The sequence below is a fragment of the Pagrus major genome, chromosome 19 (genome assembly GCF_040436345.1).
Source record: "Pagrus major chromosome 19, Pma_NU_1.0".
Taxonomy (NCBI): domain Eukaryota; kingdom Metazoa; phylum Chordata; class Actinopteri; order Spariformes; family Sparidae; genus Pagrus; species Pagrus major.
The window spans coordinates 7,994,295-8,009,097 of NC_133233.1; the positions used below are offsets into that span (position 1 = coordinate 7,994,295).

Below are 14,803 nucleotides of genomic sequence, written 5' to 3' on the forward strand. Positions count from 1 at the left end.
GCTATTTTATACTTCCACTCCTACATTTTGGAGGCAAATATTGTATTTTTTACTCAACTACATTTATTTGATAACTTTAGTGACTAGTTACTTTGTTAATTGCATGCTGAGTCAGAGCCAAAGTAGCACATTATTAAATCAATAGATTATTAAATAGATTAATAGATTATTAAAATATTCTGATAATCAGAAAAAAAGTTGAGTATTGGAGCTGATAATCGGCCAGGCAGTAATTGGTCGACTCATAGTTTACATTAGGGGTGTAACGATTCATCTACTATATCGATGAATCGACTTATATTCCTACGATCCAACTACATCGATCTGTGCTCGGCAAGTTGGCCTTCTGGGCGACATATATCGATTAAACATCATTTGAAATGGTAAAGAATCGATTGTATCGATACTAGGAAATTGCACATTGGATTTAAGTACGGCAAACTTTATGGATGTGTGTTTTTTCCAGGCACCTCTTCCAGCGTTACCGCTGCAGCAGCAGCGCAAGGTAACGTCAGCTCTGCAGAAGCCTCAGGCCTCGCCAGCATGTTTAGAAACTAGGTCGAAACTCAGCTCGGGCGAAAAACATCACAGTAACAGTTGCCAAGTTTATCTGTAAAGACATGCGACCTTACAGTGTGGTTGAAAATCCAGGGTTCTGTGAAATGATTCAAACATTGGAGCCATGGTACCAGATACCGAGCCGACCACACTTCTCAGAAAAGGTTATTCCTGCATTGTACGAAAGTACTAAGAATGAAGTGAAGCTGTCGCTTTCTCAAGCTGAACGAGTGGCGATGACGACGGATGGCTGGACGTCATGCTCAAATCAAGGGTATGTGACAATTACCTCTCATCACATTGATCCGGAGTGGAATATGAAGACATTTGTTCTGCAAACCAGAGTTTTAAACGAAGCCCATGCTGGTAAAAATATTGGTGCGTTACTGCGTGAAGCCTGCACAGAGTGGAAAATCTCAGACAAGAATCCAGCCATCTTCACAGATAACGCCAGGAACATGATTGTGGCCGGTGCAGAAGCCCAGTTCAGTCCGCACATTACCTGCTTCGCACATACGCTCAACCTAGCCTCACAGAAGGGTTTGGGGGTGGACCGTGCTTCCAGGTTGTTGGGAAAAGTGCGAAAAATTGTTGGATATTTTCACCGCAGCCCTATTGCATGTGACGCCCTACGAGAAAAACAAAACCTGATGGATTTACCACATCATAAACTGACCCAAGACATAATGACCAGATGGAACAGTTCATTCGACATGCTTGAACGTTTTTTGGAACAGCAGCCCGCTATAATGGCAACTCTGATGTCCAAGGATCTGTGAAAGAGGGCCAGAGATGTAGGCACGCTGAGTGAGAGTGATATTGCCAACATGGAGGACATTGTTCAGTTGATGGGTCCTGTCAAAATGGCAACCACTGTGATGTGTGAAGAGGACCAGCCAACTCTCTCTGTAATTGCTCCTCTTCACGCAAAACTGCTGAAACACCTACAGCCATGCAAAGACGACTCAATCCTGGTTGCAGAGTTTAAGAGGGTGATGGCCAATGACCTCTCCACACGCTACAGAGGCCCCCAAGATGCTCTCAACATAGGTAATTAATTTGGACTCTTAATTAAAATCAATCTTGGTTATTAGACTGTATTTATTTGTAAAATGCCAAACCTTTGAGTTTTCAAGTTTGAAGTTGAGTTGAGTTTTTTCATATGGAAAAGTAAACAAGATATCTGCAATAAAATTCTTAGTTCATGGTGGCTTTACCTCATTGCTGTGCCACATTTCTTTTAAAAAAACATACTAAAGTTTAATCTATTGATTATTTTGTGTATGAGCAGGTGGTCATCACTTGCAATGTCAGGTCAACTTAATTTAATAATGCAATGCAATACTCCGTTCTTTAAACAGCATCAGCGTTGGACCCGCGATTTAAAGAACTGCCTTACCTGGAAAAAGAGGACAGAGAACAGGTCTACGCAAAACTTGAGGCACAACAGGTAACTCTTCTCTCCTCTTTCCTCTCTCCTCTCCTCTTTCCTCTGCTCTGTTCTCTTCTCCCCTTTCATTTGTCCTCTCTCAACTCTCATCTTTTTCCTCTCTCCTCTAAATTTCTGTGTGCAGTCTTACAGAGCAGAAATTTTAACAGTTCACACATTCTTACTTCCATAGATACCAGCAATGGGAAATCAGGAGGAAGATGAGGGAGGCTCAAGCACAAAGCTGTCAGGATCCCAGGAAGAGACCACAGGTGTGTTTCATGTAATACCAACAAAAGATTGTTGTTGTTTTGTATTAATGAGAAATGAAACAACATGACTATATTTTGAAATACATTTCTTATCATCTTGCAGCTTCGAATGAGTCGCCTCCTTGTAAGAAGAAAGCCTTATATGCACTGTTTGGCGATTCCTTCACCCAAAGAGAAAGAAAATCCACAAGTGAGACAGCCAGAGCAGAGGTGATAAGGTACTGAGCAAAAGACGCGTTGCCTTTGACTGAAAATGCCATGAAGTGGTGGAGATCACAGGAGAAAGAGCTACCACTACTTTCAACCCTTGCTAAACGGTACCTGTGTATCCCAGGCACCAGTGTGCCAGCAGAGCAAGTTTTTAGTACTGCTGGCGATATAGTGAACGCACAGAGAAGTGTTCTGCGGCCAGATCATGTGGATCAGTTGATATTTTTGAAAAAAAATCTGTAGAGTCATTAAACAGTAGTTGGTTACACTTGATCTTTTGTTAAATATCAGTGCACTGCTGTTTGTTTATTAAAATAAGAGTAGTAGCAGGTTCAACCACTGCTCATTTAACCTGAATAGAAGTTGGGTGCACTTTATTATTGTACTCTTTATGTTGAAAACAACAGCAGAAGTAGCAGGTAAACCTAGTGTTAATTCAACCTGAAAAAATGTTGGTTGCACTTTGTTTTTGGTATTACTATTGTATTCTTTATGTTGAAAACAACAGTACTGTATATTGTGTCTTTTCATATTGAAAATGAGAGCAGAAAAGGTCCTGGTTGCACTTGATTCAAATAAAAGGTTAATACATTTGCCATTAATTGTTGTTTACTTGTTTATATCCATAATTAATTTAAACCCAATTCCCTTACAAGAAACAACAGGGATCTAGGAAACTTCACCTGCACTGTCCAGTATCCAGGTATTTATTTCACAGTCACACTGGTTGGATTTTTGGCTAAAAAGTTACTGAATCGATTTCAAGTCACTGAATCGTATCGGATCGTATCATTCTAAATGAACCAAGATCGTCCTTGAATCGTATCAGCAACCACGAATCGTGATACGAATCGAATCGTTAAAATGAATCGTTACACCCCTAGTTTACATGTAAATATGTGTATAAGTATCTTTGACTTGTAAATGTGATTATCATTGGTTTGATTTGCTGTGATGGTATTTCATGTTCAGTGTGACTGAAATCATCATGGACGTATTTGTATGATGACAGAGGCAGATCATGGCCTTGCCCATACGCACATGAATGTTATAACAAATGTTGTCCTTTGCATTGTACGTCACTAAAACTGAGGAGTTTTTAAAAACATTGTCTAAAGTGAAGATTTTTCAGAAGCCCAGTTTCTGACCGTAACAAACGCTGTCCTTTGCATTGTACGCCCAGTTTCTGTGTATCTATAACTTTATGATTTATTCTTTTCATCATGTTAGGTGTTCAATCAAGTGTTTTGCAGCATCAGTTCTATATTCAACATTAACGTCACATGTAGTTATAGATATGTTGAACTGCCTCTTTTCTCTTGTTCTTCCTCCCTCTTTCTCTTTTTTCCCTCCTTATGTTTCACACTCTCCTCCCTCTGTACTAACACTGACGTAGAGTGCTGATGTGGCAGACATTCCTTACTTTTTCATGCGATGGTGGTATAGTGGTGAGCATAGCTGCCTTCCAAGCAGTTGACCCGGGTTCGATTCCCGGCCATCGCAGAATGTGCTTTTTTTCAGCTTTATTCATGTCTACTTGTTTATCTGCTCCAGTCAGTTTACTTTACTGTACACAAGCCGTAAGCTAACGTTAGAGAGCAAGGGCACACACCAAGGGTGTTTGTGTCTGTGTGGTTGCATTCAGACAACTGTCTGTGGACTCAGTCGCCTACTCACCACAGACTCTGCTTCTCTCTTTTTCTCTCCTCTCCTCTCTGTGATGTTGTTCATGAAGTCATGTAAATTTCCCCTCCAGCTCCAGTCAATGTTAAAGTTACAGAACATAAACACCCGAAAACAGAGTAAATGTACAGTCATGGTCAAAACTTTCCGTACACTCATGAAGAACATGTTCATCATGACAGTCTTCAGTTCCAGTGGTTTCTACAGCTCTCATGTTTCTGTAATGAATGAGTGGAACACAAACTACTTTGTCACAAAAACATTCATGAAGGTTGGTTCAGTAATTAATTTATTATAGGTCTTCTGAAAATGTGACCAAATCTGCTGGATCATACAGTAATTCTTATATTTGGTTAAATATCTCTTGGCCATTTTCACCTCAGTTAGCTGCTTTTGATAGCAAGCTTCTGGTCGTCCTCTGGCTGAATTTTTTACCACTCCTCTTGACAGAATCTGTGACGTGCACCATGTTGAGTTACAGCAATGTAACATAAACGTTTGTCAGATTTAATGTCAGACTAGCTACAAACAAACACACGTCACAACAATATTATGTCATGAAAACTTGTGTTAAATTAAACACACATGATGAGACATTTTTGCCATGTGGGAGTCAAAGTTTACACAAGTGCCTGACACAACTCAGTCACAGCACACCGAGCTAACACAATCTGAACCAGCTGGCATGCTACATGCTACCAGCTGAACCTCTGCCCACATGAAATTAGCCTGTGGACAACTTTGCTAACAGCCAAACATTAAGCAAGTGCAACAACACATGATAAGTTAGCAGCTGATCAACAGCAACACATCCAGTTCTGCGTCAGTCTGCAGCCTTTTATTCAGCGAAGCTGTCGTCGATGACAGTCACTGATCACAGATTTCTTCTTCACTTCCTCCATCGACGTCCTCTTTGGTCTCTTCAACCCCTTCACAGCATCAGCAGAGCCCAGGAGCCCGGGTTCTGTTGCTATTCTAATGCTATGTTTCTGTTCAGCAGCAACACAGTGGATAAATGGTGTGTCATTGACTCAACCTAAGAAATCTACTACCTACTATCACCAGCAGATGGTAGTGTCCGTCTGTATCTTCACTGGGGAAACCACTGACTCACTATACATGCTGCCAGTCGTCAGACTGTGTTAAGGCCCTCCACAGCACAAGCTGACACCCACTCACATGTGACACTTTTAAAAAGAGGAAGAGCCTGCCTGCGCCACAGATGGAAGGAAAACACTTCACACATTTTAATCACTCGGGTTTCCCTGATGCAAATTCAGTAGAAGATACTGCCTATGATTAAACATGAACAGTCTAAGGGAAGGTAATACAGGGCCTCAGTAAAACTTGACTCATGCCTCAGCAATATGATCTGCCTGCTAGCTGGGGAATCCACAACAAGCAGCTTCCAGTGAAATGCTACTTTGGGTTTTTTCATTATTTTATTGCTTTTTCCTGCTGACATTCTGCAGAATGTGTAGCAGGAACATTATCAGTCACACAGGTTTGCTTCATGTTTTCATTCCTCTTCACCTGTTTTCACCATGTTGGCCTTCAGATGTCCTGTAGCAACTAAACATCCAAACTGTATTTAGGATGCCTAATGTGAAAATCTCTGCAAAGGACAGACGTGGAAGAAGTATTATTAATGCTAATACAATAATGTAAAAATACTCCATTACAAGTAAAAGTCCTGCATTAAAATCATACTCAAGTAAGAGCACAGAAGTATTATCATAAAAATGTACTTAATATACCACAAGCTACAGTTCCTGTTGTGCAATGTGCTTTCCCAATGTTATACGTATGTGTAAATGATGATGTTTGTTGTAGCTAACTCAGTCAGAAAGTTTTATGAAATTTTACTTCATAAAACCTCAGTTCTGCCCTAAAACCTTTGCACAGTAAAACATACTTCAACCTGTCTTCAATGTAATTCAGCATTAAAATGTCTTTATGTTAACACTGTGCTTATGGTCTTGGTTAGAAGATCATGTTTGGGCTTTAAATACCTGGTGTGGTCGCCACAAACAAAAATGACAATACCATCAGCCTCAGCTGTACTTTGTGTTTAGAGCTACTTAGCAAAAGTTAGCATGCTGACAAATGTTGAACATGTGCTTGTGCTGACAGTTCAGCCTCAGGGAGCAGATAGCATGGCTGTAGACTCCCGCTCTAAAAGAAATCGTCTCATATCATGACACTTACATGAATCCATAACAGAGTCTACGTGGGAGCAGCAAATGCAGAGTTTGCACTTTCCAGTGAGTCTGATGTCGTTATTCACAGATATTCAGTTAAGAGACCGAGAGGGGAACTGAAGTGTCCCCCGCCCACTGAACTAACCAACGTAACTCACTCTATCCTTTCCATTCAGCCTTATCAGTGATCACGGCTGTCATTTCTGTATCAAATACCAAATCTTTGCACACAGTTTAACAGCTGGAAATTATGAGAGGATTTGATCAAAAACCTCCTGTTGCTAAGAGATGGTGTAATATACATACTGTATGTAAGCACTGCCGCTACAGAAGTCTTACAGTCAGGACATCGAGTTAGATAAAGAAAGTGACCAACAGACTGAATGTGAAACATGTTCTTTTAATTTCACTGGAATCTCTCTCAGTTGTGAAACGGGAAATCCAACATGAATAATCTGATAACATTACTAAATCCTGGAACTACAAGAAGTGACCGATAAGCTCATGGCCTCTCAAATACCTCTCCTTCCATGCAGGTGCAGCTCAACTCTTTGGCTGATGAATACAGAAAAGTTAATAACTTTAGTGTCAGTCAGCTCTGTCTGAGACAACAGCGCTCCAGCCCACTACTTCACAGTGGTGATGGCTGCCATCCAGGAATGTGGATTTGAACACCTGCCCTCTTCACCTGATCTGGCACCCTCAGACTGATGAGGAAGCAGCTCAGTGGTGCCAGTAACAATGTTCACTGTCAACGTTACAACAGTGTTACACCAGCACACCAGTTTAAACAAAGAAGGCAGGGCTCCAGGGTGCGACTATTCTGTTCACACCTGCACCCAAAAATCTGTCAAGTGCAACTAAACATTTTCATTGTTCGCACTGTTGCGCCTCAAATTTAGCAGTTTCTTTTTTAACCAGTTGAAGTGATTGCCATTTGTTGTTGTGTGTGCTGTGATTTAGGAGAAGTTAGGCACACCAGTGTGCACAGGTAGTCTGGAGCCCTGGAGGTGATCAGTATGCTCCACGACAGCTGGACTAAGTGTGTAAATATGGTCAGGGACGATGTTGAAAAATAAATCTGCTAGTTTTAATGAAACTGACTCCTTCTACCTTCGGCCATGAACTTATCAGTCACCTTTAGCAGTAATGAAACATCACAGACGGGATGGTATTTTCATGGTATTGACTTTATTGCATAATGACACATTTTAAAACTTTGGGCTTTTTCTCTGCAAAACACTAAAGAAAACACAAGTAACACAATAGTTGTTTTTTGTAAAAAGCACAGCAGGCCTCATCTCACAGGATGTACAAAACACAAGTCAGATATCACATGCATCCCACAGAAATCATGGTCATGATGCCATTAATATTCCACAGGAATTAACAGGAGGACGTCCATAAAGAACTACATATTGCACATGTTTGCATTGTGCACACACATAACAGATAGCTTACATATTTTAGTGATGAAAGAACTTATTTTTAAAGTCCATCAGACACAGGTTCATGAGGAAAAATCAGCATACATTTGATTAATGTGTTAACTACCACACTGAAATATAGCATGAACAAGAGCCCCACAGGGAGCTCTGGGAAATTATACCGATAGCTAATTAATGCAGCGCTTCCCACTACTGTCCTGCAGAGTTGAGTCACTTCAGTCCATTCAAAGGTTGAGCTAATTCCATTCATTACAAACTTGTAAACAAATGAGCCACGTGGCCTGCAGCTGTCCACCTGTCGGATCTCTTCATCAGTCCTTCCAACAGTGAACATTGAGCCGTACTCTGAAGCTTAAAAAGTATGTGGCTTCAACTTAAGCTCAGCCGCAAAAATGTTGAGCTGTGGTCCAGTGCTAGCCATATTCCGAAGCAGGGGGGCCTGTCACCAGTTTACAGTAACCTGACAAGGCTCCCAGGTCAATGTACAAGGAGCCCTTCCTCCTCGTGTGTCCAGAGTCCTCAGAGTACAGAGAAGATTCTGCAGAGGAGAGAGTGCATGTTAGATAGGGAAAGTATCTTATCATCAACTACTGAAAACAAATTGAGCTCAACACCTCAGTCCTTACCCTGTGTGGTGTCGTGGTGCTGGCTCTGCTGTCGCAGCATGGTGTTGGTGACCTCCTCCAGAGCTGAGTCGAGGCTCCAGCAGCGCGGCTGATCCTCCCTGGACGGGTTGATGGCCTCATCCTTCAGCAGCTCGGACGCCGAGCTCCGCAGTGCAGGGTTCCTCTCCAGGGCTCGTTCCAGAAAGGAGCGCATGGCCAGGCTGCAGTCCTCCGCAATGTCCTCCAGAGGGGGGGCCTGCTTGTGGATCTGTCGGGAGAGAGAGAGCGACCGTTAGAGAACTGCCGCATGAGAGGGAAAAACTACATTTGCATAAACAGTCAAGGCATCCAAATAACCACAAACAACAAGGAGCATATAAAACACGTTTGGTTTTGGTAATAAGGAACAAGGAAGACTGTCAGAGCTCAGCCTGTAGAAGAGACCACGCAGCATTACTTCTCCATGACAGCGGTTTCACGAGGAAGTGAGTACAGTAGTTGTCTGATTTAAAAGAGCTGATAATCATTTGCAAAAACAGAAACAGAACCCATGTCATGGAAAGAAAAAAAAGAGAAGTAGAGACTGACTAAATGCACTGAAGGGCACGGACTGCAATCAGTCACGTTAAAGGTTTTTTAGGTCATGGAAAAGTGTGTCGCACACAGACAGATACTGTCTACCTCACAGCATGTGTCATACGACAGCTATGATAGTGTTTCTGTGGGTCAAACACTGAATGCAAAAAATAACAAACAAACTTTAAGATGGACCCTCAAAATACAATTAATGGTGTAAAAAAAGTGCATCGTTTTATATATCTAGTTATTGGATGACAAATGTAAAAGTTTCTTTTGTTCATGTGTTATCATTAAGTTTAGTACTTAGTTTAGCTTGTTAGCATGCTGGATGGACACAAGCCTTATAACATAACACTGACACTTTAGCAAACATGTTAGCATGTTATGTTAGCAAATAGTTTCGTATTGACTCAGTGGTCATGTGATCCATTTTTAATATGAAAATATTGACAATTGGTGCTTTGACATAACACTGGAGTTAAAGCTAACGTGAGTGCCATTCATTCTCAAGGTAGCTTGTCATAAACTGATTACAAAATTACATGCTGATCCATCAAAGACATTTCTCACAGTATCATTGCACTAGTTGAAAAGTGGAGCATGTCTGTAGGATCTTTCATGGCAGTAAATCCAACAGCTGAGACATGGTGGCGCTAGCTAGAGTAACTAGAGATTGTTAGAGATAATATGCACCAACAGGTAGACAATACTTACAATGTAGAGGTAAGATGGGTAGGCAGTGCGTGGGTATCTGCGGACCCATGGAGGGCTCCCAGTCTGCATGTGAATGATGGTGGTGCCCAGGCTGTAGATGTCCGTCTTGGTGTTATGACCTCGACACAGAACCAGCTCTGGACTCATATACATCTGAATGGAGGACAGGTAACATAACATGAATTAGATATAATGGGGCTGCAGAGGATAATGACAGGACGAGGTGTGGCAGTGTTTTTTTTCTTATCAGTGTTTAAAGGCAAACAGGAAGCATCCTCTTACAGTTAAAGGGTTTTCTGTTTCAACAAACAAGATAACCTTTAGACCCACACTGTGTGTGTCGAGCTAAGAGCAGTACACAACTGTGTTGGCCTTTGCAGTGTGAAAGTAAACACTACGGCATCTTTTTGTCTGCTGGAAATTCCAGGCTGCTCTCCCATGTTAATGTGAGCCTGAGCAGCCTGCGAGCTCTGTCACTCTTATTACTGCTGGGTGTCTGCCCTGGGACTTTCCACAAGCCAAGCCACGAGAGGCCCCAGTGTGCATGTACTAAGACCCATACAAACTGAGACACAAATGGGAAAAGCTAGGCAAATACGTGATGGGAGAACTGGCTCGTGAGAAATCTCTTGGATTAATCCTAAAATTTCCCAAGTGATTACTGATTACATCTGCACTGAGAACCCTGAGCAAAAGCAGACTATTATTAGCATCAGTGGGGTCAATGAGTGCAGCGACTGCTCTGCATTGACGCTCGCCAATCACTGACTTTCTATAATGATTTTGGAAACGACAGAGACGAGTGCTGACAAGTCTTGAGACTCATTTCTTTCATCCCTGGGGAAGTCTAAGCCTGAGTCATGAGTCAACAAGACTGCTGCCTTTTCAAGTAAACGCACACTCAAGATCAGAGACAGTAAACAAGTATTATTGGACTAAAATCATTTGGGTAATGAATTCAATACATACAGTTTGTGTAAGACTATCAGATCCTTGGTTTATTTTCTTACCTCTGTTCCTCTCAGGTCTCTGGGAGTGTACATGTCCTCCGTCATCTGCACCGTCAGGCCAAAATCCACCAGGACTGCTTTGTCTGACATCAGGACAATGTTGCTGGCTGAAGAAAACAGAGGAAATAAATATGCTTTACTGTGCAGGTTACATTTCAGGTCAAATCAAATATAGTGTTTGCATTCATTTTAACTGGAAAACACCAATGAAGCTTCCCAAGAAGAAGTCAAGCGTGTCTCGTGCTTTTAGTGAAGGAATTCACCCGATAATTTGAGGGCAGGCCCACCGTGAAAAGTCTCATCCTTGCACTTAAAAACCACACCCAGGTTTAATTACATATTTTGATCGCAGGCAGGAAATGCAGAGAACCACAGCAACATGTCAGGGGGCCAGGTCAGCCATTGTCGTCAGTCACTTGTCTCCCTGGACCCTACATTTAACCCTGAGGGAGCATGAGAGGAAGGCACCACACAGCCTCCAGGCCATGAGGCTGACAGACCTTTGTGGAGAATGCTTTGATCCCAGCAGCGCCGGCTGTGGTTCAACCAACATGAAAAAACCTCACATCAAACTTCAGGAGAACCCCACCCACTATAATAAGCATGTCTTCTTGTAATCTAAGTCATCAGCCGCCACAGTTTTTGTCAGTGTGACCTGGCTACCAGGAACACTTCCTCAAGACACGTTCATCAAACCAAACGATCTGACTGTCAGACTTCTGTGATCTGTTTGTTTTGTGGCTGTAGGGACTGATTCAGCTATTTCCTGCATGGCACTTGTGGCTCTCTCTAAAACTCTTCACATGGACCGTATCCGTCTGTGGCTTGACTTTGACGTAAAGAGGCACACATTACACCATTTCCTGACCAACTTTTACGAGTTTACTACAACTTACGTTTGATGTCGTGGTGGATGACATTGTGTGAGTGCAGGTACTCCAGCCCCCGCAGGACTTGCTTGGTCACCCAGATGATCTCGAACTCCCTCATGGGCCCACAGCTGTCCAGCTTCTCCAGGACGGAGCCGCCCTCTCCGGCCTCCATGAACAGGTGGACGCTCTGGTCGGCGAGCAGAGCGCCATACAGCTCAGCAATGTTCTCATGACGAAACCGTGCCTGGAATTCCACGTCGGCTGCTTTAAAGTGCTCCATAGGGATCTGTGAGGATGATGATGATGAGATGTAAATTAAATGCACTATCACAATTCAATACCATTGTTCTATGTAAAGGAATAGTTCAACATATTGGGAAACATGCTTCTTTGGTTCTCTGCTGAGAGTTAGTTGAGAAACATAAAGCCAGATGATACATATGGATTCAATGGGATAATATGATAAGCTGTTTCCCAATGTTTCCAGCCTTTATGTAAAGCCAAACCAAGTGGCTGCTGGCTGCATCTTCATATCTGCCATAAAAACATGAGAGTGGTATTGATAAAGCTATAGCCAGGAGATGCTAGGCTTAGCTTAGCTGTGTATAATGACCGGGAGCAGACGGAAACAGCTAGCCTGGCTCTGTCCAAATGTAAAATCAGCCAACCTGCCCATCCAAAGCTCGCTAATCAGCAACTTATAGCTTAGCCAAGCTAGCTGTTTCCATCTGCTTCCAGTCTTAATGATAAACTAAGCTACCCAGAGAGAGAGAGAGTGCCATCTTCTCATTGAACTCTCAGCAAAAAAAAGAAACAAGAGTTGTTTTTTTTGCCAAAATTTCTTAGAAATATCTTTGACACACAATGGACACATTTTTGAATGATGATCGACTGATAACAGTGTTGATTGAGATCTATTGTAACCCAGATACAGAGCACACAACCCCTGACAGTAAGCCTTCTCTGTGTATCCGTTACAGTGTGTGCTTTACACTGTGTCAACATGCCGTTCTGATGATAACACCTGACAGGGAGGAAACTGCTTCATCTCTTGTCAATATTTTCCTGCAGGTGAAGAGTGCAGTATGAGATAGATAAGAAAGGAACAGAGTGTGTTGTAAAAAAGACTGCCGGGAGCTGACGGAGGTAAATCACAACATGTCTATAAAAGGGAGTTAGTGGCAAAATTCCATTCTTGCACTGATCCTGGCCTGTGTTGTAAGTCTGACCTGCTTCTTCTTTTAAGAGAGCTGTTCCTTTTCTCTTGAACTCGAAGGTAATACAGTAAATGGCATGTTGACATGAACATTGTTTGCATAAAAACAAGAAGAGCTGCTGTGTGAACAAACAGTCCTTGGCAGGTGAAGTGATTTTCCACCTAGGGCAAGAGTGGAGAAGGTTGGCTTGATTCCAGCTGTTGCTCGGCAGGACTCACCAGTTTGCATGCCATTCTTTTCCTGGTGGTGATGTCCTGAGCCAAGTGGACTTTCCCAAATGAGCCCTTAGGCACGAGGCTAGAGCCGTGATTCTTGTAGGTCAATTTCCATGGAAACATGAGCACGTCCATGTTGATCTGGTAGCGGCCATGTTTTACGAACATGTACTTCTGCAAACAGAGGTCAGTTAAAAAAAATAAAACATACTGACTTTCATGCACACAAACAGTGAGTCTTGTTACGGAGACGGTTCTCACCTTGTTCAGCAGGACACCTATCTCCTTAGGCAGGTGCTGCAGGGTTGCTGCCTGCATGTTGGAGAGCAGGTTGACAAAGGACAGGAGGTCTGTCACCGTCCCGTACCGAACACCACCACCCCCATCGACATAGTCCTTCTGCTGACACCCCGGACCCTCCGAGTCCCCCGCCTCCTCGTTCTCATCCATCTCCTCCTGAGAGAGACCTTCCTCTTCGAATGACGAGCCTCCTTCCTCCTCTTCCAGCTGATACAGAGTCTCTGCAGCGTTGATGATGTCCTCTATATTCATGTGAGCCAACAGCAGTTCTATTCCATTATCATATTTGTAATCCATGTTGATCCTCGACTGGTGTCGCTCACTCTAAAATGAAACATGGGGAGGTGAGTTTGTGGACATTTTTCAGTTCAGTTCAGTTCAGACTTGCAACAGATCCTATCAGCGACTTTCAAGCACATGTGCAGCGGCAGATGTACAGAGACACTACAGAGCACTGAGGCTTTTGACTCAGCTGGCTGGACACAGCTGGGAGGGGCGTACAGCACTGTTTTCCAAGCAAATGAAGGGAGTTTCACAATAAAGCTGGGAAGCCCCTTGGAAAGCCTGGACCTTATTTAACATTGCTGCTGACCTACTAAATAATTATGAAAGCTCATTAATAATCACTGGGCTGCGACTAAGGCACCCAGCTGGTACACATTCATACACATTCTGCACAGTCGTTTTTTTCTTGTTTTTTTTTTTTAGAGCCAGAGATTTTCCTGCCTACCAAACCCCATGTTAAAATTGAACAAATAAGCTACCGAGTTAGATTTCTTAATCACAATTTAAAAAACTGCAAATTCAGATCGCGTGCCTCATGAAAAAACAACTGCAGTAATAATTCGGGATGTTGTAAAGAAGTGACGATCAATCTGTTAAATATATAGCTTATTATTCAGAAGGTCAGATGAGATATAGTGAATAAAAAGATGCCGTACTTGCCGTGATCTTTGAGTCAGGCGCTCAAAGGGACTGTCGTCTCTCCATCGTGTCTCCACACCTGACTGTCTGACTGTCTGACTGACTGACTGAGCGGATCGGACTGTGTTTAGAAGGAAGTAAACAGAGGAAGTGCAGCCGATCAGTGTGTGGGTGGAGTGGGCTGTAATGTCAGGTGCCAACCGCGTTACTCTCCGTAGGTTTCGTTTTCCTTTTTCTTCTGTTTCCTCAGATGAAAAACAAATCTCACGTAGCTCGGCTGAAACACAGGACACGACCTTCCACAGAACCGTCGGGTGTTTTCCTGTAGGGAAAATGTGCTGATTCTTTTTAAAGGAACTCTTGATATAAAACAAGTCATAACAGAAATATAACATATTAGTTTACGTACTTTACGTTCATTAGTCACAGAAAGTTCAATAGGGACTGTTACTGTAGAAGCTACCGAGGACAAACTAGAAGTTAACCCATCATCCAGAACCTACAGTCGTGTTTTTGTCGCCATCCGCACAAATTGGTGCCTGTCAGTTGCCGTACAGAGGACCACG

At 42.6% G+C, this 14,803-nt stretch overlaps 1 protein-coding gene and 1 non-coding gene across 4 annotated transcripts; one reads left to right on the top strand and one right to left on the bottom strand.

Annotated features, from left to right (window-relative positions):
* The first annotated feature begins 3,900 nt into the window (after positions 1–3,900).
* Positions 3,901–3,972, top strand: trnag-ucc (transfer RNA glycine (anticodon UCC)). The gene has a single exon. It is a non-coding gene; the product is annotated as a tRNA-Gly (tRNA).
* Positions 3,973–7,524: 3,552 nt separating this feature from the next.
* On the bottom strand, positions 7,525–14,746 carry map3k8 (mitogen-activated protein kinase kinase kinase 8). Of its 3 annotated transcripts, XM_073488496.1 has the most exons (9): positions 14,647–14,746; positions 14,255–14,559; positions 13,275–13,637; positions 13,017–13,187; positions 11,606–11,867; positions 10,710–10,816; positions 9,700–9,852; positions 8,428–8,674; positions 7,525–8,339 (listed from the first exon to the last, which is right to left on the bottom strand). In XM_073488496.1, the coding sequence occupies exons 3-9, from the start codon at positions 13,608–13,610 to the stop codon at positions 8,215–8,217; spliced, it is 1,401 nt and encodes a 466-aa protein (XP_073344597.1). In that variant the 5' UTR covers positions 13,611–13,637; positions 14,255–14,559; positions 14,647–14,746; the 3' UTR covers positions 7,525–8,214. The 3 variants fall into 3 exon arrangements, with proteins under 3 accessions (XP_073344597.1, XP_073344596.1, XP_073344598.1); XM_073488495.1 differs by lacking the exon at positions 14,647–14,746 and having other exon boundaries at positions 14,255–14,632; XM_073488497.1 differs by lacking the exon at positions 14,647–14,746 and having other exon boundaries at positions 14,259–14,534.
* Positions 14,747–14,803: the final 57 nt, after the last annotated feature.

Coding starts and splice junctions, on each gene's coding strand:
- map3k8 (XM_073488495.1), bottom strand. CDS start 14,632: ATGTTATATTTCTGTTATGACTTGTTTTATATCAAGAGTTCCTTTAAA. Junction 13,638..14,254: donor TGACTCAAAGATCACGGCAA/GTACGGCATCTT, acceptor GTTTCATTTTAG/AGTGAGCGACACCAGTCGAG. Junction 13,188..13,274: donor TAGGTGTCCTGCTGAACAAG/GTGAGAACCGTC, acceptor CTCTGTTTGCAG/AAGTACATGTTCGTAAAACA.